At 45.0% G+C, this 27,088-nt stretch overlaps 2 protein-coding genes across 6 annotated transcripts in view; one reads left to right on the forward strand and one right to left on the reverse strand.

Annotated features, from left to right (window-relative positions):
• Positions 1-10,477, forward strand: part of syk (spleen tyrosine kinase) — a 35,901-nt gene extending 25,424 nt beyond the window's left edge. For all 3 annotated transcript variants that reach the window (XM_083641398.1, XM_083641397.1, XM_083641399.1), the window contains 6 exons: positions 542-701; positions 1,452-1,661; positions 2,820-3,009; positions 4,539-4,679; positions 7,442-7,554; positions 9,679-10,477. In XM_083641398.1, the coding sequence (XP_083497524.1) occupies positions 542-701; positions 1,452-1,661; positions 2,820-3,009; positions 4,539-4,679; positions 7,442-7,554; positions 9,679-9,751 (887 nt within the window). In that variant the 3' untranslated portion in view covers positions 9,752-10,477. The remainder of the gene's footprint in view (positions 1-541; positions 702-1,451; positions 1,662-2,819; positions 3,010-4,538; positions 4,680-7,441; positions 7,555-9,678) is intronic.
• A 13,242-nt stretch (positions 10,478-23,719) lies between these two features.
• Positions 23,720-27,088, reverse strand: part of auh (AU RNA binding protein/enoyl-CoA hydratase) — a 30,519-nt gene continuing 27,150 nt past the window's right edge. For 2 of the 3 annotated variants that reach the window (XM_083640955.1, XM_083640954.1), the window contains one exon: positions 23,720-26,144. In XM_083640955.1, the coding sequence (XP_083497081.1) occupies positions 26,067-26,144 (78 nt within the window). In that variant the 3' untranslated portion in view covers positions 23,720-26,066. The remainder of the gene's footprint in view (positions 26,145-27,088) is intronic. The other variant, XR_014552925.1, reaches the window with a different exon arrangement.

Below are 27,088 nucleotides of genomic sequence, written 5' to 3' on the forward strand. Positions count from 1 at the left end.
AGCGTTAGCTGAACCGTTTGGTTCGACGAAGTACAACTATTTTGTAAACATTTTACGAAATGTCTATGGGAAAATAAATGGCGGATGAAAATCTCTGGTACAGTGCTGAAGCAGGAAGTGACGTTCCACTTTGCCTAAATAAACGATGACTCTGAGCAACTAATTCATACACAACTGCACTCCGTAACAACATGTACAGCATCGTGCTGGCTGCTGATTGGCTGTCACGAATGAATAAACACTGAAATCTGAGATTTAGTGAGTCTGTGACTGGTCAATTAAACCCAAATGAAGTGGTGAGTGTCAGCCAGCATTAAATCATTGCCAAGGTGCATAACAAATAACACAAGTCACTGAATAAGCTTGTTTTGTGTTGTTGTATGCTTAGAACTGTACAGAGCAGTCCAACCAGCTACCTGTCACGCTGAATTTGTGAGATCCTGTACACTTTGTGGATTCATCTCATTAGCATTCACGTGTTCAAATGAATGAATCGTATAACCCGTCATTATCCCTCAAATATGTTGCCTGTTCTCATCAGATTTCATGCCTATGGAGACAGAGGTGTATGTGAGTCCCTATGCAGACCCAGATGAACTGAGGAGTTCCACAGTGGATCGCGACCATCTCTTCCTGGAGGATGGAGAACTGGGCTCTGGGAACTTTGGGACAGTCATAAAGGGCGTCTACAAGATGAGGAAGTATGCTATATCACATAACAACATTGACAAGCCCTGGTTTGAGGAAAAGTCCACCCTGCAGTGTATACTGTATGCAGGAATCCTGAAGTTAAATTCAATACTTTTCAAGTCCTTTTTTAAATCACAGGTTTCATCACGATACGATATTATATAGATTCTTTGGACAACGATATGATGTTTGCTGATATCACAAAGTCTGCCACAATACGATTTTGATTCAATTCAGAGGTCTGCGATTAAAGGTACATTCAGCAATGTTTTGTTTAAAATACCGTAAGTGTTAAATGGGTCTATATTCTGACAGCAATCATTGAAATAGAGTGTTTGACTTGAAACCCACAACCCCCTGCTGTCCTCTATCTCTCTCCTGTAGTCCTGCAGGCAGGGCGGACATATCTCCGCAACCTTAACTCCTAGAGACTCACGGTTGGCGGCATTGGATTCGGGGTGAAAAAATACATATAGTCCTTTATATGAATCACGATGCAACCTTCCGTTTTCCAGAAAGTGTAAACTTTTCTCTGATTGGATAAAAATTGGCACCGACCTATGTCACACTTGCTTTAGTGCCTGCTTTACCACCTCAAAACGGTTGCTGTGAAAAGGGCCTATTGGTTGAACTAATGGGTTACTTCATTGCCTCTTCGTTACTGCTACTCAGATGACATTATCATAGTCACCTACTGGAGTAAGCTTGTCTTTGGCTCTGTATTCAGTCAGTCTAACCTGCCCTATGACCACGTGCATCAGGACAGAGAAGCAGGTTGCCGTGAAGATCTTGAAGAACAACGATAACAACCCTGCGGTGCGTGAGGAGATGCTGCGCGAGGCCAACGTCATGCAGCAGCTGGACAACCCCTACATCGTCCGCATGATCGGCATCTGTGAGGCTGAGAACCTCATGCTGGTCATGGAGCTGGCTGAGCTGGGTCCGCTCAACAAGTTCCTGCAGAAGAACAAGTAGGCTATGTGCTCTTTCTTGATCCTTATCTACAATGGGGCAATCGAATTACATTGGTTATTTCTGCGTTACTAATGCCAGGGATGCAAGGATGGATTCATCTAATTCAGGGGTTCCCAAACTTTTTCTGCACACACACACACACACAGACACACACACTGCACATCACGGATGATGTCAAAACTGCTTTTATGACATCACTGATGACATCACACCCTCTTATGACATCACTGATGATGTCACAATGCCTCTGACATCACTGATGATGTCACAATTTATGACATCACTGATGACATCATCACTGGGACTTTGTGTGTGTGCATGTGTGTCTGTCTCGTGTGTGTATAACATCACTGATGATGTCATCAGTGGGACTGTGTGTGTGTGCATGTGTGTCTGTCTCGTGTGTGTATAACATCACTGATGATGTCATCAGTGGGACTGATGTCATCAGTGGTTTATGACATCACTGATTATATCACCGTGGTTTATGACATCACTGATGATGTCATCAGTGGGACTACATCACTGATGATGTCACAGTGGTTTATGGCATGACTGATGATGTCATCAGTGGGACAGACAGAGAAATAAACAGATAGACAGAGCCCTAGCTCCCATTTATATACTGATGATGATGATGATGATGATATGTATGTATTTATTTATTTATTTATTATCGCATATTATTATTACTTAATTCCTGTTGTTGTAGGTTTCAAACTGTTCCCTATAGCATTGGTTCCCAAACGGTGGTCCGCGGGGCTCCGCCTGGTGGTCCACCAGAGAATTGCAAAAAAAAAAAAAAAAAAGATTTTTACATACATATTAACCCTGAGGAGGATTGGGCCGATTTTCGAAAATATTGCGATATTTGCGAAATATCAAATTTTTTTACATTTTCTTTCAGAGGCTGCAGCAGGCTCAGTTTTAAAACCAGAGTGAAGTTTCTGGTATCATATGAAACGAGAAGACCTAAGGATGCACCTAAGGAATCGATTTTTTTGGGGGGGGGGTTAGGGTTAGACATGTTGCATGTTGTTAAAACAAAGACTGGTGCAGCCCAAACACCACAGTTCAAAGATTCTAAGAAATCTTTTATGATCTTTTTAATCTTGGATCTGTAACCAAAACAACATGTAATTGATCATCTACAGGCACCTTTCCATGAAGAACATCACAGAGCTGGTCCACCAGGTGGCTATGGGCATGAAGTACCTAGAAGAGCATAACTTCGTCCACAGAGACCTTGCTGCCAGGAACGTGTTGCTGGTCACCCAGCACTACGCCAAGATCAGCGACTTCGGCCTTTCTAAAGCTCTCACTGAGGAGCAGAACTACTACAAGGTAGGCTAATGGCTGCAGGGGACAGAGACTGATGTATGGAATTCACTTAAAAGAGAAATGTTATGTTAACATTCCATTATTAATAATAATAATAATAATAAAAACGTTCACTGAATGAAAGCTTTCACCGTAGAAAACTTCTTGACCTGAGCTGTGAATTGAATCCTGGTCATCTTTAAAAGAAACTACACCGTTTTAGAATAATTTGGAATCAACTTTGCCTTTCTAATACAATGTCATTGGTTTAGATGTTCCATCATCTTTTACTTCATGCAAAACTTTTTAGAGTCCAAAACTTTTGACATCCACAATTGGTGACAACTAGCAATTGCATCTACATCAATATTAATTACTTACAGTACCTCCTCACACAGGTCTCTGTCCCCAACCACTCTCACTCTCACTTCCCCCTTTCCCTTGAGGACATTTTGCCACTAGAGAGGAAGAGTAAGCTACAGTAGCTAATTAGAACAGGGATCAAGAACAGAAACATCTAGTGCAGTGATACTCAACTGGCGACTGTGTGGCCCGCGATGGAATTGCATTTTTCTTTTCTTTTTTTTACAATGCACCTGAACGCAACATGCAAGATACCCGCTGAATAAGGCCATGTTCAGACTAGGAGGCCAAATCTGATTTGTGAACTTTAGTGACCTATTAATGACTTTATCCAGATTGGTTTTATGAGTCTGGACGCTCCAAGTCTGATCTTGTCCCAAATCACATATGGAGGTAGTTTCCAATCTGCTTTCGACTGATGTGACTTGAGTGCGGACGCGCAGATCCACCAAATCTGATTTGAACGTCACTCGCAACTCGTCATCAAATGCTTCTGCGCAGGAAAACCACGTCACCAACGTACGTATTTACTGACGCCCACGTCGTTACCATAACAACCCATGCAGATAAGCTGTTTAGGTCTGGAGTGTGGACACACAGATCCGACTTGAGAATCAGATTTGTGGCAGTGCGGACACACTCCCAAATCAGATTTGGGAAACCAATCAAGATAATGATGATTAATGACTTTATCAGCAAATCGGATTTGCCTGTAATGTGAACATGACCTAAGTGTCCAAATGTTCATGTCATTCTGGCCAATACTCCACTTCTGTTATAGCATTTCAGTCTGGAATATGGAATATCTTTCAATAATCTATGATTTAGCTGCTAAATTGTCAAATACCGCCGTCTGCTCGCTACCCAGGCACTTATGTATGTACTTAACCTAACTAACTATCCGGTGTGCACAACATTGTCAGACTAAACTCCGGCTGACACCCCAAAAACCTACAATCCGCTACAGAAAAATGTATATTGATTGTTTATTAACTGGCCCCTGGCCTTCTATCATTTCATGAAAGTGGCCCCCGGGGAAAGCAAGTTGAGTATCCCTGATCTAGTGTAAAGATATTATGTTAATGCCCCATAGCACAAAAGTTGTTTACCTAAAGTGTGCCATAAAACAGTCCTCAATATGACAATGAAAGCACAGCCACTGATGTTGTAATGTGTGCCTCCTCCTCTAGGCGGGAGGTTACGGGAAGTGGCCAGTGAAGTGGTATGCTCCAGAGTGCATGAACTTCTTCAAATTCTCATCCAAAAGTGACGTGTGGAGCTTCGGGGTGCTGATGTGGGAGGCCTACTCCCTTGGGGTGAAACCATACAAGGTATCAACAGTCTCCACCTGCTGGTCGGCCATGATATATTTTGAGCTCTTCCTCTCTGGCAGGCGCTACAGAGCACTGTACGCCAAAAACCACCAGACACAAAAACGGTTTCTACCCACAGGCCATCACTCAGATGAACACTTAAACCAGCCACTTGAACACTTAGCTTGCGCTTACTGTGTGTGACGGTGTCGGTTCTCTAAATAGAATCAAGCTCGTGTCTAACTGAACCAGACCCGCTACAACAACGCTAGATTTTCAGACGGCAGCCCGTCTTTATTGTCACACAACACACTACAACACATGCATGCGGCCACTACACACACTCATGCTGATGGTGGCCGGTGAAATATGTCCTCTGCATTTGACCCATCCAGGCTTGTCCTTTCCTCCAAGGGGCAGGCCAGGAGCAGTGGTCGCTTTCTCGTACAGCGCCCGCGGACCAACTTCGGATGTTGTCGTCACTGGTCGGATGACGATGACGATCTGATCTTCTGCATGTTTTTAGTGGGGGGGTTATATACGGAGGAACCCCCTGGGGGAGCACGGGGAGAACATGCAAACTCCACACAGACAGAAAGGCCCTTACGATGAGATACCCCACCTGGGCAGTGGGCACTGAAGATATGGGGGGGAACACAACCACAGCGCCCACAGTGTCCCAGGCGAGAATCGAACCCAGGACCTTCTGACTGTGAGGCGACAGCTCTACCACTGAGCCACCGTGCCCCCTAGAATTGACTGAGCAACAGGTTATCCCGCAGGAAGTCAATAAACGGAGCTGGCCTACCTGAAAACCCAGGAGTAGGCCTCGGTTCAGCAGGCTGTAGAGCTCTGATGGTTTCACGGGACAGCCCAAGCCTCGGTATGGAAGCTGGCTATCAGCAGCTCCGGTTCAGTAGGTTAGGGACGCTATTACAAAAGTATCTTACACACACAGTCACACCCATACGTGAAAACAGAGGGAAACGACTAGAGAATGGGGCAACAGAGAATCCGTGGCTTTCTTCGGTACCAGCAAATAGAGGGAGTGCGCACCTGAAATGCCACGTCATATCAACTATCTCTAAGCCACTCCCACTTCCTGTTTAAAGGAGAATTTCGTTTTTTTTAAACCTGCAGCCCTCTCCTCACATTAATTATGATCTGACGACTCACCCAGTGTTCTCCGCAGCGTTTTTGTCCGTCCTAGGCGTTGTTTTGAGATCAATAGTGTCCAAGCGAGTCCTAGAATGGAGCTCCGTGGGGGCCAAGTGGCAGCGTGCTTTTCCTCCATCATCCAACAGTTTTATTCCCGTTTTCAATGCATATCGTCATAAACTGTTCCCTAAGGAACGATCAGACTGCAATTCTCCCCCGGGCTCTTTTCACCGGTAGTTACAGGCATCCTATTTTCGCCTGCCGGGTCAGTGAGACACAACTCTCGTCAAGTCCCGCGAGACTTTCCTGACGAGAGTTGTTGTTCTCTCTCACACCTGTGACACTGTGGAATAACTGCACACATACACACACACGCACACACACACACACACACACACACACACGATTTGATGTACGTTCACTGGGAAATTGTGCAATAGCTGACTCAAAGCCTCGTTCACATTGAACGGCATATAACTGTGCAATCGATATCAATATCAATATATATATATCAATATATACAGAAACATATCTGTATATCTGTACATATCTGTATACGCCTTTGTTTACAATCCTGTGTCGCTTATTCATACATGTACTGTACGTGTACATGTACAGTCTTTCATATACTGTATACGTATTTAAAATAGACACTTTACCTCACACTTATTGAATAGAGTAGTTACTGTAAATGTTGGCAAATGTTTAAATGGGTGCCTTGTCTGTTTTAATTGGTGCATACCTATTTTTCTGTATGTGAGTACTTTGAGAGCAATGCGAACTGAGTCAAATTCCTTGTATGTGTACATACTTGGCCAATAAAGCTGATTCTGATTCTGATATGAGGGGCATCTGGCTCATGATGGAGTCTTCACATGATTATGGACAGGGATGTAGTGGAGGGCTAATTTGTAGTGCGGCTAAATTAATTAATGCTTTTCCTTAATTATAATTGATTTTGTTCAGATTTGAACATACTTACACCAACTGGAATTCCACAATTACCACAATATCCCTGTTCATGACCCATTTTGGGCAAGTTACTCAGGAAGTTATTACTCATTGCTCCTTTAAAATAAATAAAATTGCATTACTTATTACTTGGTATCAAAAGTAATTCATTTTGTTACTCGTTACATTACATATTACTTTAGCTACCCCCCCCTTCCGAAAAAGTGACATACAACCAGTTTAACCAGCTCCTTTTAGAACTGAATCCTTTTTATTGGAACAATAATTAACCTTACAGGAGGAGTCAACAATCAGCCAAACTGCAGACTTTTTATTTATTTGCAAAAAACTAAATGTGTTCTGGCAACACAGTAGCTACAGTAGTCTCACATAGCTAGTGAGCTAGACCTATCTCCACACTTTGTGTTAGGGCTGTGCCTGCACCGAAGAAAGTAATGCAGTAACTTGAAGTTACTTGGATTAGTAACTGTAATATAAGTAACTGTAATATAATTGCTGTTTTAGAAATTGTAATATCTTACAAGTTACTGGGGAAGGTACATCCTCTTGAATTCCCGGCAGAGTTTGATGATGATGTCACATTAGTTGAGGGAGATGCTGTCTAATGATGTCACCATCCATCTGAGTGTGTCACTGTGCTGCGTTCACAGGGAATGAAAGGAAATGATGTCATGCAGATGATTGAGGCAGGAAACCGCATGGACGCCCCACCCAACTGTCCAATCGAGATTTATGCACTCATGAAGAAGTGCTGGACATATAAGTGAGTGGACGCCATTTTTGTCTTTCATGTCACCACAAGGTAGTCTCGCAGACAAATATCTATGTCTGGGGCACAACTCTTGACAAGTGGTTAAGGACCGCCCCCCTTAAAGTCGAACTGAACCTGTTCGTCACGTGCATACTGAGTCCGTTTCAGACTGAAAACATAGTTTGTCTAAGATGACAGGTTGAGAGGCGGGTCATAGTATCATGTCAATGATTTTATTTGACAATTCTGGGGACTGGATTGGGCTTTGGCCAATCCTGGCGTGTTCCGCCTCCAAATCGAGTGGGATTCAGTGTGTTGTGGTGCTCCGCTCGGGAAGAGCCTTTTGACAGGAGGAGTGGATGTCAGCGACCCGCAGGCAGCCAGCTGCCTTCGTGTTGCCGAGCGGAGAGTGCAGCACGTCGGCCTGGAATCTCCGAGGTGCAACCCCTGACAACCAAGCTCTCGGATGCCAGCTATTATCGCTGCTGTAACGATACGATATCCCTGGAATGCGCATTTTAACGAGCCAGTTACATTTCTTTGCATTCTTAGAGATTATAGTTTTGTTTTTTGTTCATGTTTCTAACAATTGGCCAAGTTAGTAGTTAGTTTATGGGATAGGAATTCTGCCAGATGAGAGGCACTAGGCGCCATTTTCGACTTCATTTGGAAGAGAAAATTATCCAGAAATGAAGATTTGATTGACAGCTGCATGTCATGATATGATTGGTTGAAATGGGTTAGAAATTTGATAGTACTGGGTGACGTCAGCAAACTGTAAATTACTGTTATCAATGAAATCTTGAAAAACGAACTTTTGATGTGAAAAAGTGTGAAAAACTAAAGAAATTAGATTGTTGTGATTTGTTTTGCATACATTATTAAATAGGTGCACTGCATACCCAGGTATTTGAACTAAAAGAAAAGAAAAGTCATTCTTGGGTTCAGCTCGACTTTAAGACCAAAAAATGAAAATCCATGACAGACATATGAATTGACCAACCACGGACTCTATTTGCGTGATGCACCTCCTGGGGCGGTACATTTTAAACGATGCACCAATGCACATAGAGACCCGGTCTTCCGTTACAGCTCAGCCAATCAGAGGCTTGCCACAAGAATTCCTATACATCAGATCAGTAATTAGGCCCCGCCCCCTTTTAGGGGGAAAACACAAGCCTCTCCCCGTTGACTTCAATGTAAAATAGCACTACCCCAAAACATTCTAGAAAAATAACAGAATCAATCTCGTTTATTAATGACCCCAAAACACCATGACATGACAATATATTACAACTCGTCTGGCCATAGGATGGACAAGATACACCGGAAATAATTACTTTGACCCATCTAAAATCATGGAACTCATGTCACAGATTTACATTACAGCCCCGAGCCAAGTAGCCTACAACGACGCTGGGCTCCACTACAACAGCATTTAATGTAGGAAGGCTAAATTAGCAACAGGCGGACACCGGAACTAGGTCACAGACGGGACATGAGTCACATGATTTTAGATAGATGTTAGGCAGTGCTGTGTACAGCTGATTTAATGAGAGACAAACGAGACAGAAGTGCTAATAAACAGCATTTACTACGATTATAACTACTGTTTTTTGCTGCTGAGGCTCCTACGAGTTTGGAATGGGAAATACCAGCTCTGGTGATGTCACCGTCCCAGCTCATGACCTTTGAACCGTATAAGATGACCAGTTCCCAGTGATAAAGGAATGCACGATAAATATAGGCTAATGCTTTCTTTTAGGTCAACTTCTTGCAGCTGAGATGAGATCAATTCAAGAGATCAAAGGTGAATTAATAATTAACGAGTGTCAGTATGTTGGCAGATCTATCAAGAAAATGACACTTGATTCTAGAAAATTCAAATTGATTTTCATCAGAAAAAGTGAAACGATCTCAACAATCTCAACTGCAGTGGCAGATTTTTAGGACTCAATATCAGACTGAATCACTGTTAACATGGTGACCCCCCCCCCCCCCCCCAACCACCCAATTGATAATTGATACAGGGTTATGGAGAAGATCAGAAATGTCATGTTTGAAGTAAATGCAGATGTTTGTCATAAACACAACGTGGTAGTAAATGAGCGCTAACTATGTCATCACTTCTTACAGGGCGGATGAGAGGCCTGGATTTGCAGTTGTTGAGCCAAGACTAAGGGAGTATTACTATGACACTGCAAATTGATCATTCCTTTGGGTGTTATAGACACAGACTATGCAAACTGTTGGTTCGTACCGGTTCGTACTGAGAAGTACAATTGCATTCAATCATGTGTGAATAAGTGAATGGTTATGAAGAGAATGCAGCTATAAAATGTTAACTTGCATTGGAGGCTTTGTTGTAACTATAATGAAATAAATTATATGTATTTTATTATTTTTCCTTTATGTAAAGAAGCCCCCCCCCCCACCCCCGATTTTTTTTATCACATTTTTAACCCCCATTAGTGCTAATTTAATTTATTTATCCTGGTTGCTACTCCACCCTCTGCCGATCTGGGGAGAGCCGAAACTGGCTCCATGCTTCCTCCGAGACATGGGCAGTTAGCCAGCCGCTTCTTTTCATCTGACAAGGGAAGCTTCACCGGTAGGACATAGCACGTGGGAGGTTCACGCTATTCTCCCCTCCTTCCTTTATGTACTTTGATTCAAAAATATATTTGTTTTTGCACTTCTCTATAATGGTACGATACTGTATCTATGGAAATCTCGAATGTGGTATCTAATTACAGTAATTTTGGATAGGTTCAGCATGAGGCATTTTTTTATCCTAGTTTATCATTCTTGATTACTTGGCATAATGGTAATATACAGTTTAATTACGTGTATACAATGTACATGTGAAACTACCACTGAATATAATTTTGACAATGAATGTGCTTAAAATAAAAATAAAATATTTTAAACCTTGTGTTGAAGTTCTTGTGTTGATTTGGGATTCAAGACATATTGCAAAATTTAAGATTATGTTTTGCTTATGGTCTGTATTAAAAACTGTATAAAAATGGCAATGAACACAAACTAGTCCAGTTTGTTCAATAAGCAAAGCTTGAAAATACATCCACCCTCGCAAAGGCAAAAAATATTTTTGTAATTACTGAAATCCTGCAAAATAAGTTGATTGATGGTGTGTGTGTGTGGGGGGGGGGGGCTGCATGCATGTGTTGTGGTGGGGTCCACCCGCTATGCCGACCACCCGCAATGCCGACCTTAGGTTTAGGCGTGGGGGTGGGAGAGGTTAGGTTTTGGGTTAGGGTCTGGGGGAGGTTAGTTTTAGGCATGGCATGGGGGGAGGTTAGGTTTGGCGTGGGGGCTGGGAGAGGTTAGGTTTTGGGTTAGGGTCTGGGGGAGGTTAGCTCCACCGACACGCTGCACGCCGCCTCGCTCAGCTGGTTCTGCTTGTGGGCTATCGGCATTGCGACCTGTCGGCACATAGACGCGGCACCGTTGTGGTTGTGAGACAAATAAAGATGGGTTTGTCCGTCCAGTTCTTAAAAAAATATTAGGATATTTAATATTTTATTTATTTATTTATTTGCCATAATTCCCACCCGACATTTTGGCCGTTGATATTTTAATCTGCCAGACAACTACACGTGATACCAGCCAAAAGGAAAGCCTGGTTGGTAGACAGATTTGACGTCTCTCCTACTCTTCTCCTTTCTCCACTGACCAACCCAGCTTGAGATAGAATGGAATTTTCACCACTCGCGGCAGCGAGTCATATCTATGGTTATATAAGCCATCTATGGTTATAAACCATAGATATGACTATTAAAAACATAAACACACTGGCGTCTTTCATGCAGGCTAGCAAGCGTAACTGCTGTCTGTCTGTCTGACCCACTGAGTCTGACGGTCTGACCACAGACTGTAGAAAGAGATGTAATGCAGCCGGATAGCCAAGCGAATGTGTTTGGATGGAAGTTTGACGCTAGGCCAATCAGAGGCAGAGAGGGGCGGGTTATGCCTTCGCATAGCCTTCGCCATCATCCGAAAAAAATGTCAAATTTTTCGGCCGGGCATCTGCACCCCTTCCTATCTAGGATGCACCCCTAGTCATCTTGTTCTGGAACCGGCCCTGGTTAAAACCATAGACTGTAAAACAGTCTATTACACCGGAAGCGGAAGAAGCACCCATCAGGCATCATGGCAGCTAGAAATAAGGTGTATAGATGACATGAGGATTTATGGAATGCAGCAAAGATCTCACATTTGACATAGGCTACGCTTTATACTGTAAGGCAGGAAAAGAGGAGGGAGAGGAATGGGATGAACTCTTGGAAATGTGTGTGCATTGGAACTGTGTGTGTATGGAACACGATGCACTGTTCCAAGGCTTGAGCAGAGGGGAGAAATATCTTATCAATGCCACGACAGATATGCTGTCTGTCTGTAGTGTCTGTCCATGTCTGCATGTGTGTGAGATGACTTATGACTAATAACCTATACCAATTAATAAGGTGTATGCAATTATAGCTTATGCCAATGGAACTTCAATTTTCCCACATCACAGCTCAATCCAAACTCTATGTAAAGTCATTTCACACATCACACATATTTAGGACAACAGTGTGATGAGACAGAGATCCTGGACATCTTTAGGACAACAGTATGATGAGACAGAGATCCTGGACATCTTTAGGACAACAGTGTGATGAGACAGAGATCCTGGACATCTTTAGGACAACAGTAGCCTATGATGAGACAGAGATCCTGGACATCTTTAGGACAACAGTATGATGAGACAGAGATCCTGGACATCTTTAGGACAACAGTGTTATGAGACAGAGATCCTGGACATCTTTAGGACAACAGTGTGATGAGACAGAGATCCTGGACATCTTTAGGACAACAGTGTGATGAGACAGAGATCCTGGACATCTTTAGGACAACAGTGTGATGAGACAGAGATCCTGGACATCTTTAGGACAACAGTAGCCTATGATGAGACAGAGATCCTGGACATATTTAGGACAACAGTATGATGAGACAGAGATCCTGGACATCTTTAGGACAACAGTGTTATGAGACAGAGATCCTGGACATCTTTAGGACAACAGTGTGATGAGACAGAGATCCTGGACATCTTTAGGACAACAGTGTGATGAGACAGAGATCCTGGACATCTTTAGGACAACAGTGTGATGAGACAGAGATCCTGGACATTTTTAGGACAACAGTGTTATGAGACAGAGATCCTGGACATCTTTAGGACAACAGTGTTATGATACAGAGATCCTGGACATCTTTAGGACAACAGTAGCCTATGATGAGACAGAGATCCTGGACATATTTAGGACAACAGTATGATGAGACAGAGATCCTGGACATCTTTAGGACAACAGTGTGATGAGACAGAGATCCTGGACATCTTTAGGACAACAGTAGCCTATGATGAGACAGAGATCCTGGACATATTTAGGACAACAGTATGATGAGACAGAGATCCTGGACATCTTTAGGACAACAGTGTTATGATACAGAGATCCTGGACATCTTTAGGACAACAGTAGCCTATGATGAGACAGAGATCCTGGACATATTTAGGACAACAGTATGATGAGACAGAGATCCTGGACATCTTTAGGACAACAGTGTGATGAGACAGAGATCCTGGACATCTTTAGGACAACAGTGTTATGAGACAGAGATCCTGGACATCTTTAGGACAACAGTAGCCTATGATGAGACAGAGATCCTGGACATATTTAGGACAACAGTATGATGAGACAGAGATCCTGGACATCTTTAGGACAACAGTGTGATGAGACAGAGATCCTGGACATCTTTAGGACAACAGTGTTATGAGACAGAGATCCTGGACATGAAGAGAGATTTTCTCTCTGTGGATAAACTGAAAGATTCATTGTGCAACATGTGCATGGGACATCCATCCACAGAGCTCAGTGCAGTACCCAACTTTTCACCAGTAGATGTCAGGCATCACCACTGATGTAGTTGTTTTTGCTCTTTAACATAGGAGTTATGTGTGTTTCATTTAGATATGATGACTTCCACAATTTATTATGATAACAGCTTCCATTTCAGAATGTGGCTTAGGCTAGGCCTAGTGGTTCTAAACTGGGGTCTGGGGACCCCCAGGGGTCCTTGAGGGAGTTCCAGGGGGTCCCCCGCCAAAAGGGTAATCATTTATAATAATAATCTAGTCAAGTCAAGTCAAGTCAAGTTTATTTGTGTAGCACATTTCATACACAGAGGCAATTCAAAGTGCTTCACATAAAATGGTTGACAGGAAAAGAAAAGAAAAGAAGAGAATAAAATGGACATTTAAGTAGCACAATGACAGAATGGCCATTTTGGTCATGGGCTTCAATACACTTTCTGTAATAAAACATCTCCTGGTGTTGGGGTCGTTAGGCAGATTTTGGTTGCACCATGGGCCCAGTGCACTGAGCTAAGAAGACCTTCAGACCATTCAGTCTCTCTCCCTCCTCACCAATGCGCCTTTTGTTCTGTTCATTTGAGTAGGCTAATGTAGTTTGTGTTATCAGTTATTTCCCCCTTAGTTTTAGTGAATACATATTTGATTTAAGGACACCAAAGTAAGAGTTTTGTAGTGTTCTCAAGTTCATTGTATTTGTCTCTGACAAGTGGAACATGCCTGTTTTTCAGTTTATACTGATTCTCATTTAATGTGCATCACAGCAGCCTGGAGGATTTGTAACTTTTAGCCGACCACTTTTTGCCTGTTTACTGTTGCTTTCAGTATAGAGCAGTGGTTCTCAATGTGGGGTCTGGGGACCACCGGCGGTTCCAGGGGCTCCGCAAGCAAATTGATAACTTGTTCAACTTCAGCATTATTTAATTTAATAAGAAGTGAACACAGTTAGAAAATGTAGAAGAATCAGTGTTCTGATCATAGTTTCACTGTTTTCTCTACCTGTAATACATATAGTCAGGGAATTCTGGACAAAATCATATCTAACAATAAAAATGTGGGTTCAATAGACAAAATCTCTGTGGCAAAATCTCTATCTCTCATAGATGGCAGCTTGTGAATTTCAAAGAGCAATTAGTCACCTAATTAATGCTGAAAGACATGTGTAGTAAGTAAGTAAAACTTTATTTGTATAGCGCCCTTCTCAGCATGGATGCACAGAGTGCTTCACAGTGGTTTAAAGTCAAAATATAAAATCCAACAAAATATAAAATAGAGCAAAAAGGACATAAAGATAATACACAACATGCAGACTCAGAGTTCAGAGTACAAGATCAACAGTTCAATCTACAAAAGTCAAACACCTGTCTGAAAAGGTGGGTCTGTGGATGCCATCCCCCTTGTTATCAATCAGTAGAATGCATCCCTCTTGTTCACAAAGAATTGAGCCACACTGACCGAGCTGAACTCAGCTGCTACAGTTACATAATCCCAGGTCAAGTTGATACCGTCAAAACTACGGTGTGTTTTTGTGAAAGAAGCATTACTAGAAGCTTGGGACACTTCTGAAATGCGCTGCTGCACGTCCGGTCAGCCGCGTCAAGCTGCAGAGCCTCTGAAGCTGGGCAGGAAGTCACACAGGAACGTCATAAAGCATCCGGTCAAATACTAATAGACATAATTACAACAGACAAAATAATAATAATAATAATAATAATAATAATAATAATAATAATAATAATAATAATAATAAAAGTGTGTGCACAGCAGGCAGTGCTCAATACAAAAAACTAAGGAGCTTGGGACACTTCTGAAATGCGCTGCTGCACGTCCGGTCAGCCGCGTCAAGCTGCAGAGCCTCTGAAGCTGGGCAGGAAGTCACACAGGAACGTCATAAAGCATCCGGTCAAATACTAATAGACATAATTACAACAGACAAAATAATAATAATAATAATAATAATAATAATAATAATAATAATAATAATAATAAAAAAACATGGTAGAAGCACGCAAATCAAGGGGGAAATGACCAAATAAACAAAATCTGAGCAAGTAAAACAATTTTTTTGCAGGTAAAACACTCATTTCTGAGCCTGTGTGGAGCCGTCGGCTGGTGGTGTGGGGGCTTCTGAGCCTGTGTGGAGCCGTCGGCTGGTGGTGTGGGGGCCTCTGAGCCTGTGTAGAGCTGTCGGCTGGTGGTGTGGGTGCCTCTGAGCCTGTGTGGAGGTGTTGGCTGGTGGTGTGGTGCCTCTGAGCCTGTGAGGAGGTGTCGGCTGGTGGTGTGGGGCCTCTGAGCCTGTGAGGAGGTGTCGGCTGGTGGTGTGGTGCCTCTGAGCCTGTGAGGAGGTGTCGGCTGGTGGTGTGGTGCCTCTGAGCCTGTGTGGAGGTGTCGGCTGGTGGTGTGGGGCCTCTGAGCCTGTGTGGAGGTGTTGGCTGGTGGTGTGGTGCCTCTGAGCCTGTGAGGAGGTGTTGGCTGGTGGTGTGGGGCCTCTGAGCCTGTGAGGAGGTGTCGGCTGGTGGTGTGGTGCCTCTGAGCCTGTGTGGAGGTGTTGGCTGGTGGTGTGGTGCCTCTGAGCCTGTGTGGAGGTGTTGGCTGGTGGTGTGGTGCCTCTGAGCCTGTGTGGAGGTGTTGGCTGGTGGTGTGGGGCCTCTGAGCCTGTGAGGAGGTGTCGGCTGGTGGTGTGGTGCCTCTGAGCCTGTGAGGAGGTGTCGGCTGGTGGTGTGGTGCCTCTGAGCCTGTGTGGAGGTGTTGGCTGGTGGTGTGGTGCCTCTGAGCCTGTGAGGAGGTGTTGGCTGGTGGTGTGGGGCCTCTGAGCCTGTGAGGAGGTGTCGGCTGGTGGTGTGGGGCCTCTGAGCCTGTGAGGAGGTGTCGGCTGGTGGTGTGGTGCCTCTGAGCCTGTGAGGAGGTGTCGGCTGGTGGTGTGGGGCCTCTGAGCCTGTGTGGAGGTGTTGGCTGGTGGTGTGGGGGCCTCTGAGCTGTGTGGAGGTGTTGGCTGGTGGTGTGGGGGCAGGGGGGGGATGCATCCCCCTTGTTAACACATCACCTACAGTAGCCTACAGCTGAAAGAGATACCATCAGTTGGTATAAATATGTCTCGTTTAACGAAACACCACTGGCTTATGGATTGCATAAGAAAATGTAACGTTCGCGGCATGGAAATCACAGAGATAAATGTAACCTTGAGTTAGCCTACATTCAAAGACAAACACCTACTGGGGAAAAAACGGTTCAAAAGAAAAACAGCGACTCCGGACAGGAGAGGAAGAGACATGTGTGACGCTGGGGCTTGGCTGCAGTGTCAAAACGACAAAGGGCAGATGAGAATAAAAAGACGTTTGCTGTAGAGGATGCTGATCACGGTTACACCTTTGACATTTCCCGTATGTTTCTATACATATACATTTCTTTACGCAACCTTCACTTGTGGTGGGATCCCCCTCGGCTTAGTGCTGGAACATCTGCCGGAAGGAGGGATGTGTCTCAGGCCCTGCATGAAGCCACAGGGCAGGTCTGCAAACAACTTCTGGTCACACACGCACGCACACACACACACACACACACACACACACACGCACACGCACACACACACACTGACATACGCACACGCACACACGCACGCACACACACACACACACACACACACACACACACACACACACACACACACACACACATACACACACACACACACACACACACACACACACACACACACACACACACACACAGACACACTCACTCACTCACTCACTCACTCACACAGACACACTGGGCCGAGCCAGTAAAGCATATATCTGGTTTGGACATGTCGAGACATTAGGGGTGATTGTGGTAGGTGGGTTGTACTGGTAAAACTGCACCTGGGTGGTTCTGGGGCTATTTCTGTCAATAGCGAGAGGCACCCATCGAGATGGTTCAACTGTCACAATTGCAGTTTGAATAACAATTTTGCTCTTGTCCAAATTTGTGTTGTACAACATCATTGTTGATTAATTTGTTGATTTGTTAGGAAGAACCCCATTGGCTGTGGCCCCTAAAGCACAGCTACTGTACTGTATGTCTTCCTGGGGTCCACATTTAGAAACATACATTAAACATTAGAAACATGCATTAAACATTAAAAACATGGCAGTCAACACAGATGACAAACATAATATTAGAGAAAAACATGAATATGTCTGAGTAAAACCTACACTGATGATTTCTCTCAACAGTTACCAGCAAAAAACTACAAATGCCTATGCATAGCATCCTACAAATATGATGTTCCTAGATGTTTCCTTCGTTGCTTTTTAAAAGTAGATTGATTTCTGTGTTAATACCAGTGGTAAAGAATTCCATGTTTCCATTGCTCTATATATATGAACAAGGAGGAGCCCGGCCTGGAGTCACCCACTGGGCCTTAGACCGCGGGCAACGTTGCAGACAGAGTAGGAAGGCTGATCCATGAGCGGCTGCTTCTGGGACACGGGTCGGGGTCGTAATCGGCCTCGGCTGGGTCTACCGGGCGAGGGTGTATGATGTTGACAGACCCGAAACACCTTACGACCCCAGTTAACATCACTGCGCATGCTGTACTATTATTTTAAACAACAATGGAAACGTGTGGTTAAGGAAATTAGTGTTTATCCAGGAGTGAAAACCGGCCTTCTGTGGCCTGCCACAACCCCCCCCCCCCCACCCCCTCAAACAGTTCAGCTGTCAATCAACATAAAGCTGGTGTGTGGGTGTGTGTGTGGGAAAGTCTCTGAAAACTAGTGTCCTCTAGAGAGAGAGAGTGGCGTCAGCGGAGGACCAAAATGCGAGACTAATTAGCCAATGAACAGCCAGGAATGGGTCTCGCGCTACTTTTGCATGCTAAAATAAAGCTGATAATGTACAATTTGATTCAAGGGGGGGAAAACCCTTTCAGAGTACAACACAAACTGTCTATTTTGCTGCAACTCGACAGTGCTGCTTAATCCAGGACCTTACTTCCTGGAACTCTTGAAAGTAAAAAAAACTGGTCCATTGGAGTGAATGGAGATGTCGGGACTCTTCTATCTACACAGCTCTGCTGAAAACTAAAAGAAAAAAGATAAAAGCTCTTCCTTAATGTTTTTTTTTATTTCAAATGTTTTCTTTATTGACAGATGTATCGTGAGAGTAAGACACAGGTGTGGGAGAGAGAGAGAGAGAGAGAGAGAGAGAGAGAGAGAGAGAGAGAGAGAGAGAGAGAGAGAGGAGGAAGAGAGAAGGATATGCAACAAAAGCCTACAGGCTGGATTTGATGGTAAACTACACACTCAACTCAGTGCAGTACCCTGTGATATTGAGGCCTCGGTCACTTTTTGAGGTCGTGGGTTCGAGCCTCAGTCAGTTTTGAATGGCGACAGCCAGACGGAAGAGACGAAAGCGCCCAGAGAATAGCTGTGAGTGTGTGAAGGAGAGCTCGTGGTGTCGTGGAATAATCGACCACACAGTGACGCGGGGGGACAGAGGTTGGTTTGACCCCACTCCACACAGTGCCGCGGGGGACAGAGGTTGGTTTGACCCCACTCCACACAGTGACGCGGGGGGACAGAGGTTGGTTTGACCCCACTCCACACAGTGACACGGGGGGAAAGAGGTTGGTTTGACCTCACTCCACACAGTGATGCGGGGGACAGCGGTTGGTTTGACCCCACTCCACACAGTGCCGCGGGGGACAGAGGTTGGTTTGACCCCACTCCACACAGTGACGCGGGGGGACAGAGGTTGGTTTGACCCCACTCCACACAGTGACACGGGGGGAAAGAGGTTGGTTTGACCTCACTCCACACAGTGATGCGGGGGACAGCGGTTGGTTTGACCCCACTCCACACAGTGACGCGGGGGGGACAGAGGTTGGTTTTACCCCACTCCACAGTGACGCGGGGGACAGAGGTTGGTTTGACCCCACTCCACAGTGACGCGGGGGACAGAGGTTGGTTTTACCCCACTCCACACAGTGACGCGGGGGACAGAGGTTGGTTTTACCCCACTCCACATAGTGACGCGGGGGACAGAGGTTGGTTTTACCCCACTCCACACAGTGACGCGGGGGACAGAGGTTGGTTTTACCCCACTCCACACAGTGACGCGGGGGACAGAGGTTGGTTTTACCCCACTCCACACAGTGACGCGGGGGGGACAGAGGTTGGTTTTACCCCACTCCACACAGTGACGCGGGGGACAGAGGTTGGTTTGACCCCACTCCACAGTGACGCGGGGGACAGAGGTTGGTTTTACCCCACTCCACACTGACGTGGGGGACAGAGGTTGGTTTGACCCCACTCCACACAGTGCCGCGGGGGACAGAGGTTGGTTTGACCCCACTCCACACAGTGACGCGGGGGGACAGAGGTTGGTTTGACCCCACTCCACACAGTGACGCGGGGGGACAGAGGTTGGTTTTACCCCACTCCACACAGTGATGGGGACAGAGGTTGGTTTTACCCCACTCCACACAGTGACGCGGGGGGACAGAGGTTGGTTTTACCCCACTCCACACAGTGATGGGGACAGAGGTTGGTTTGACCCCACTCCACAGTGACGCGGGGGACAGAGGTTGGTTTTACCCCACTCCACACAGTGACGCGGGGGACAGAGGTTGGTTTTACCCCACTCCACACAGTGACGCGGGGGGGACAGAGGTTGGTTTTACCCCACTCCACACAGTGACGCGGGGGACAGAGGTTGGTTTGACCCCACTCCACAGTGACGCGGGGGACAGAGGTTGGTTTTACCCCACTCCACACTGACACGGGGGACAGAGGTTGGTTTTACCCCACTCCACACAGTGACGCGGGGGGGACAGAGGTTGGTTTTACCCCACTCCACACAGTGACGCGGGGGACAGAGGTTGATTTGACCCCACTCCACACTGACGCGGGGGACAGAGGTTGGTTTTACCCCACTCCGCGCCACGTAAGTATCAGACGGTCCCTTACCATGACTCATGCGACTTTAATGCATTCCACATTTCATGGTTCCCTGCAAAACACACACACACACACACACACACCCCCCACAGTATAGCTATCTTAGGGAGGACATTCACTCTCACACACACACACACACACACACACACACACACACACAGTGCCCCTTTACAAAAATGGCAATGTGTTCTCCAGCCGCATTTAGGCCTGACCGTATCTTAGGTAGGACATTCACTCTCTCTCACACACACACACCCACAGTATAGCTATATTAAGGAGGACATTCACTCACACACACAAACACACACTCACACACACACACACACACAGACAAATTCTCCTTAAGTGGTATTACTTAAGTGTGACTGTTGAAGAGCTTTGTGAAGTAAGACTACACATCTCAACCTGATCACAAACACATGACTCTTTGTAAAAAGAATACATTGTGAGATATCTTCCTGTGTGGTTTCCTGCTCTGTTTATGAATACAGTATTACATCATTGCACTAAGTGAGACTACCCGCTGTGACATGCCCCCTCCCCCGCTCCACCTCCCACCAGGGCTGAATTCCCGGTGGCTGACTAGATGGTGTATCACTGACAGAGTTGATGCTTTCTTTCCTCTACTCGCGTGCGTCCGTATTTCCTTCCTTGGGCCTTGGGAGACTCACATGCAAAAGGTGGGAAACCCAAGGCTCTCACACCTTGAACATCAAACTCAAGGACTTTTCAGACTCAATCCCCTCAAATTCAAGGACCTAATGAGGGCACGGTGGCTCAGTGGTAGAGCTGTCGCCTCGCAGTCAGAAGGTCCTGAGTTCGATTCTCGCCTGGGACACTGTGGGCGCTGTGGTTGTGTTCCCCCCATATCTTCAGTGCCTACTGCCCAGGTGGGGTATCTCGTCGTAAGGGCCTTTCTGTCTGTGTGGAGTTTGCATGTTCTCCCCGTGCTCCCCCAGGGGGGTTCCTCCGTATATAACCCCCCCCCCCCCATTAAAAACATGCAGAAGATGTCATCGTCATCCGACCAGTGACGACAACATCCGAAGTCGGTCCCCGGGCGCTGTACGAGAAAGCGACCACTGCTCCTGGCCTGCCCCCGGGAGGAAAGGACAAAGCCAGGATGGGTTAAATGCAGAGGACAAATTTCACCGGCCACCGTCAGCATGTGTGTGTTTGTGGCCCTCCGTGCATGTGTTGATGTGTAACCGTGTGACAATAAAAGACGGGCTTGTCCGTCCGTCTGAAATCGTTTTTTTTTTAACTAGCAGACTTTACAGAAGCTCACAGACAATAATTAAAAAACAAGAGGCATGTGTCAACACTTCTCAACTGTGCCGTGTTAATGTTAAGTTAAAACATCTAAAGAATTTCAATTAGCGTTCTTGCACAAACTATATCAATTCAAACACTTTCAATGACCCATGTCTGTCGATGTCCACTTTGAAAAACTTTCAAGGCCATGATTCCCCCCCACACAAATTCACAAACTTTCAAGAACCCGTGGGAACCCTGCAAGCCATTCCCTGCAATTAACAGTTTGGTGCTAAACTCAGCGTGTCTCACTCGATAGGTAGGAACAACCGAAACCTTGTTCAAAATAAGAAACAAAATCCAAGGAATGTTCCAGTAATGTGTAACCACTTAGAAGATCCTCTTGCATTGTTAACCATCAGCTGTTCAGAGGATTGCAGAATTGGTCTATTTTGAATGTCTCCAGTGCTCTGAGCCTCACCTACAGCCAGGCTCATAATCATGTGCTTGGATGCGTCCCCCAGTTTAGAAAGTGGACTAGTTATCGCCCCTTTCAAATTTGACTGAATTGGGCATCTTTTTGCCAACTTTTATTTTATTTTTATATATATTTTTTCCCCGATTTTTTATCCCCCATTAGTGCTAATTTTATTTTATTTATCCTGGTTGCTGCTCCACCCTCTGCCGATCTGGGGAGAGCCAAAACTGGCGCCATGCTTCCTCCGAGACATGGGCAGTTAGCCAGCTGCTTCTTTTCACCTGACAGGGGAAGCTTCACCGGTAGGAAATAGCACGTGGGAGGATCACGCTATTCCAACGAGTTCCCCTCCCTCTGAACAGGCGCCCCTAACGACCAGAGGAGGCACCACATTAGCAACCAGGGTATTGAATGTTTTTGGTGAGCGGTTCCTATATGAAGGAAACCCCCAGGGGGCACGGGGAGAACATGCAAACTCCACACAGCCCTTTTGACGACCCCACGCGGGCGGTTGGCACTCGAGGACATGCGGACGGGCACGCACTCCTTCAGCGCTCACAGCGTCGAACCCAGGACCTTCTAGCTGTGAGGCGACAGCTCTACCACTGAGCCACCATGCCCCCCTTTGCCAACATTTTCAGTTACACTTTAGTCCTGCACCTAGTTTTCCAATGTTTGGACGTGCGTTTTTACTTTCTTGCCAACAAACTCTAAACACAGTTTTATTTGGAGCAGACTAAAACAAAGACACACTGGTTGAGGGGGGGGGGGGGGGCTGGGTTGGGTCATTCGTGGGCCATGCCCCCCCAAATGAGTTATTGTGCCCTCCCACCAGGCAAGCCGCCATTTTGCATTTTTTCCTTGCCTGTTTTCACTTTCACTAATGTGTAATGACGTGCACCGTGCACACAGTGCTGTGTGTGTGAAACCTCAGACTTTTTGTCTGCCGTGCACACAGTGCTGTGTGAGACCTCAGACTTTTTGTCTGCCGTGCACACAGTGCTGTGTGTGAGAGAGACCTCAGACTTTTTGTCTGCTGTGCACACAGTGCTGTGTGTGTGAGAGAGACCTCAGACTTTTTGTCTGCCGTGCAGTGCTGTGTGTGAGAGAGACCTCAGACTTTTTGTCTGCTGTGCACACAGTGCTGTGTGTGTGAGACCTCAGACTTTTTGTCTGCCGTGCACACAGTGCTGTGTGAGAGAGACCTCAGACTTTTTGTCTGCCGTGCACACAGTGCTGTGTGAGACCTCAGACTTTTTGTCTGCCGTGCACACAGTGCTGTGTGTGAGAGAGACCTCAGACTTTTTGTCTGCTGTGCACACAGTGCTGTGTGTGTGAGAGAGACCTCAGACTTTTTGTCTGCCGTGCACAGTGCTGTGTGAGAGACCTCAGACTTTTTGTCTGCCGTGCACAGTGCTGTGTGTGAGAGAGACCTCAGACTTTTTGTCTGCCGTGCACACAGTGCTGTGTGAGACCTCAGACTTTTTGTTCTGTAGCCGACCCTGTTTTCAAGTTGACGCTCTGAGTGTTGTGTGACTAACTGGAGGAACAAAAACAAAGCACAAACAGATAAAGTCAGAGACAGTCATTTTATTGAGTCCTCTACAAAGCCTGTCTATGTCAGTAACAGTAATATTTAAAAAAAAACAGTGACTTCCGAAGTGCATTGCTTTAGCCATGGAACAACCTGATATCATGAAATGTTTATGTGAAAAGGATGCAATAGCTTTATTTCGAAGTGGTGCCATAGGTTCTTGTCCTGTGGGCTGTTCCAGATTGAAGAAGGCTTAATTGACTTATTACAATATCATTTTTAGGGTTTTATCACTGTGGCTAATAATAAACGTTTCCAGAGGTGTGACCCTGCTCATTTTCATTTTCATTTTCATTTATTTGTTTATTTCACAGGGACAATGCACACCAATCAACAGTAAAACTGTAAGTGAGCCAGAGTTAGCCTGGACGGCTAGTTTCCATCTGCTGTCCCTGGCCAGATGTTGCAAGGCAGCCTGAAATTTCAAAAAATTAAAATTCAATTCAATTCACAAGTCTCAACTCTAAATGTAGAACAGTAAGTCAAGTGAGAAGAAACCAAGAGCAAAGTCTAAATTTCATCTATCTATTTATGTTTCAAAGGTTTCGCATCAACACCAGGCCATGAGTTTGATTTCTAGAATCAGTTTCAAGTCATCAAAGTCATCAAAGTACAAGTCAAAATCAAGTGCCAAGTCATTAATATGCCAAGTCATTAGTAATTAAAACAGTGACTCGAGTCCCCACCTTTGAAGTGTTCATAAAAGCAGTTTGAGGCTTTAAATGTGTTTACATGTTAGTACTGACCAAAACCCATGTTAGTACTGACCAAAACCCATGTAGTACTGACCAAAACACATGTAGTACTAACCAAAACACATGCAGTACTGACCAAAACCCATGTAGTACTGACCAAAACAGATGTGGTCTAGTAGACAAGGAAAGGCAACTCACAACATAAGAAATGAACAAAATCAGAACATGTTATGCAGAGTCAGCACAAGACTCACAGTTCAGTAAACAATGCACTGGGTCAAATAAACATGTTTACCGTCCAATTTAATTTGACCAATAGCTTTAGACATTTAGCTTTTTAACATGAAATGTTAAAATATGATTAGAACGTGATTGGTAATAATCAAAATTCCACCTCTGACTAAATGACAGTGATTTAGTAGAATGTTGCACATGAGAGAAAAACAAGTGCGTGTCAGCATTTTTCATGCAGGTATCATTGTTGTTATCTCCTGCATGTATCCCTCGTGTATTACAGTATAGCTTACAGTACATTACTCCGCCCACTTTTGGGTACAGCGATACATTTCTCCCAACGTAAATAGGGGGCCAAAGTGAACGTCACTTCCTGCCTCTATCAGCGTACCAGTGTCTGAAAAAATATGAATGGTGGTGAACGGAGAGAGACGTTACTCTTTTTGATCCCGTTTGAATTGTACCACGGGGTACTAGTGACTTGTCACCATACCAAGATTCAAAGTATCACGATACCATGGAGAAATATATATATTTATCTATCTATCTATCTATATCTATATATATATATATATATATATATATATTGATTTAAGGCTGGATAGTGTGTGTGCTGTTTATACTATTGTACTTTTATACTATTATACTTAACCTATACTATACCTAACCATTTGTTGCACTGCACAGCTAAAAAAAAAATCTCTCAGAAGTGACACAATTTATGCTTTTACTCTGAAGGCAGAACAGCCCAACTTCCTGTCCCATTCCTACCTAACGCTGGGCAGCTTGGCACAGCTACACCTAACTTACGGTAATTCAAACGGGAGCAAAAAGAGTCATGAGTCTGTTCAGCACCATTCATGTTTTCAGACGCTGGTACGCCGAGAGAGGCAGGAAGTGATGTTCACTTTGTCTCTCTATAGCAATAAATCTTCATCTGACTCATTCACCTACTCGTGTATTCACAGTTTTTGGCAGATGGCATTTCTGGATGAGTTAATTAGCGAAGGAGGCTACTGGTTAGTTTAGCTACCAACTGCCAATCTGAGTGCCAACAGCAAAACCATCATAATCAATGTTACAGCTGGCAGAAATATGATTCAGTATTGGACATGATGGTCGACGCTTAGCACAACAATTCCATCAGTTCTGAAAGTAATAGTTGACACAGCCAGCAAGTGCTTTTAGCTTTTAGCTTGATATTTTCAAATCACTGGCCTTAATGGCTTCCCAACATACAGGAGGAAACCCAAAGTTCTGTTCAGATGTGTGTCCCGAGGGTATTGGATCGGGCATGTTGGTGTTTTTACATGCCCTTAAATATGACAGAAGCAGTGACAGGAGAGCTGAAGGCAGTACTCGGATTACTTTGTATTCTTACTCTGATTACTTTGTATTCTTACTCCCCCTTGAAGCGAGGAGGCCTCTTCTCCTTGAATGCAGTGAGACCCTCCAATCGATCTTTTGTTGGTATCACCTTGGAAACAACACACGTGTCAATACTACTAACAGCAGGAAACAACACGTGTCAATACTACTCACAGCAGGAAACAACACGTGTCAATACTACTCACAGCAGGAAACAACACGTGTCAATACTACTCACAGCAGAGTAAAGCTTGTTTTATACTCGCTGTGCCGTGAAGGGCGCGGGGGAGGAGTCAAATGACGTCAATGTGTTGGGCGCGACCTCCGTAGGCCGCCCACCGCGTACCTGAAGATTTTTCTCCCAGCGCGACCTCCGCACGGCTTCTCTCCAAACATGGCCGCTTTCGAGCCACTGAGCCCTGAACACTGAGCTGTGTTTTCACCACATTTCTTGACCCATGTGGTAGGCTAAACTTTGATTTGCAACTGTTCTTTTTTAGTCATTTCACCAAGTAAATGTGTTGTGTTGAGAGCATGGTTGAGAGAGATTAAAAGCAGCACAGAGTAGGCTATCAGGGCTGAGAACTGAAACGGCTATTCAGTAAAAACAAGTTTGGTGATTCATTCATGTGCTGAGTGATATACGGTCATTTGAGAGTGAAAGCGCACTCAGTACTGCACATAATAGCGTTTCATTGCGACTTTTCACGGGGTGTTCTCACTATAATCTTTGATTGGATTTGTGAAACACGCATTTTTAAAAAATCGCGATTTCCTTCTCCCTGGTTTCTCCTCTGACAGCCTGAGCTCACCTCAACAGAGGCAGGCGCCTCTGGCTGATTCGTGCGGTGGAGGCTGCACAGCCGTCGTGGCCAAATTAAAGTTGGCTGCGCAATTTCTTCTCTTTGATTTATATTCCTATTCCTATTAACAATAAATCAAGACTCAATTGTCTTGTATAGTGCACACAACAGGAAAGTGAACTCCAAAACACCACATTTTTGGATCAAGTTTTCTATGCACAATTGAGTTCAAAAACAAAATATATTTGAT

This window comes from Poromitra crassiceps, assembly GCF_964638095.1.
Source record: "Poromitra crassiceps genome assembly, chromosome: 8".
NCBI classification, from domain to species: Eukaryota; Metazoa; Chordata; class Actinopteri; order Beryciformes; family Melamphaidae; genus Poromitra; species Poromitra crassiceps.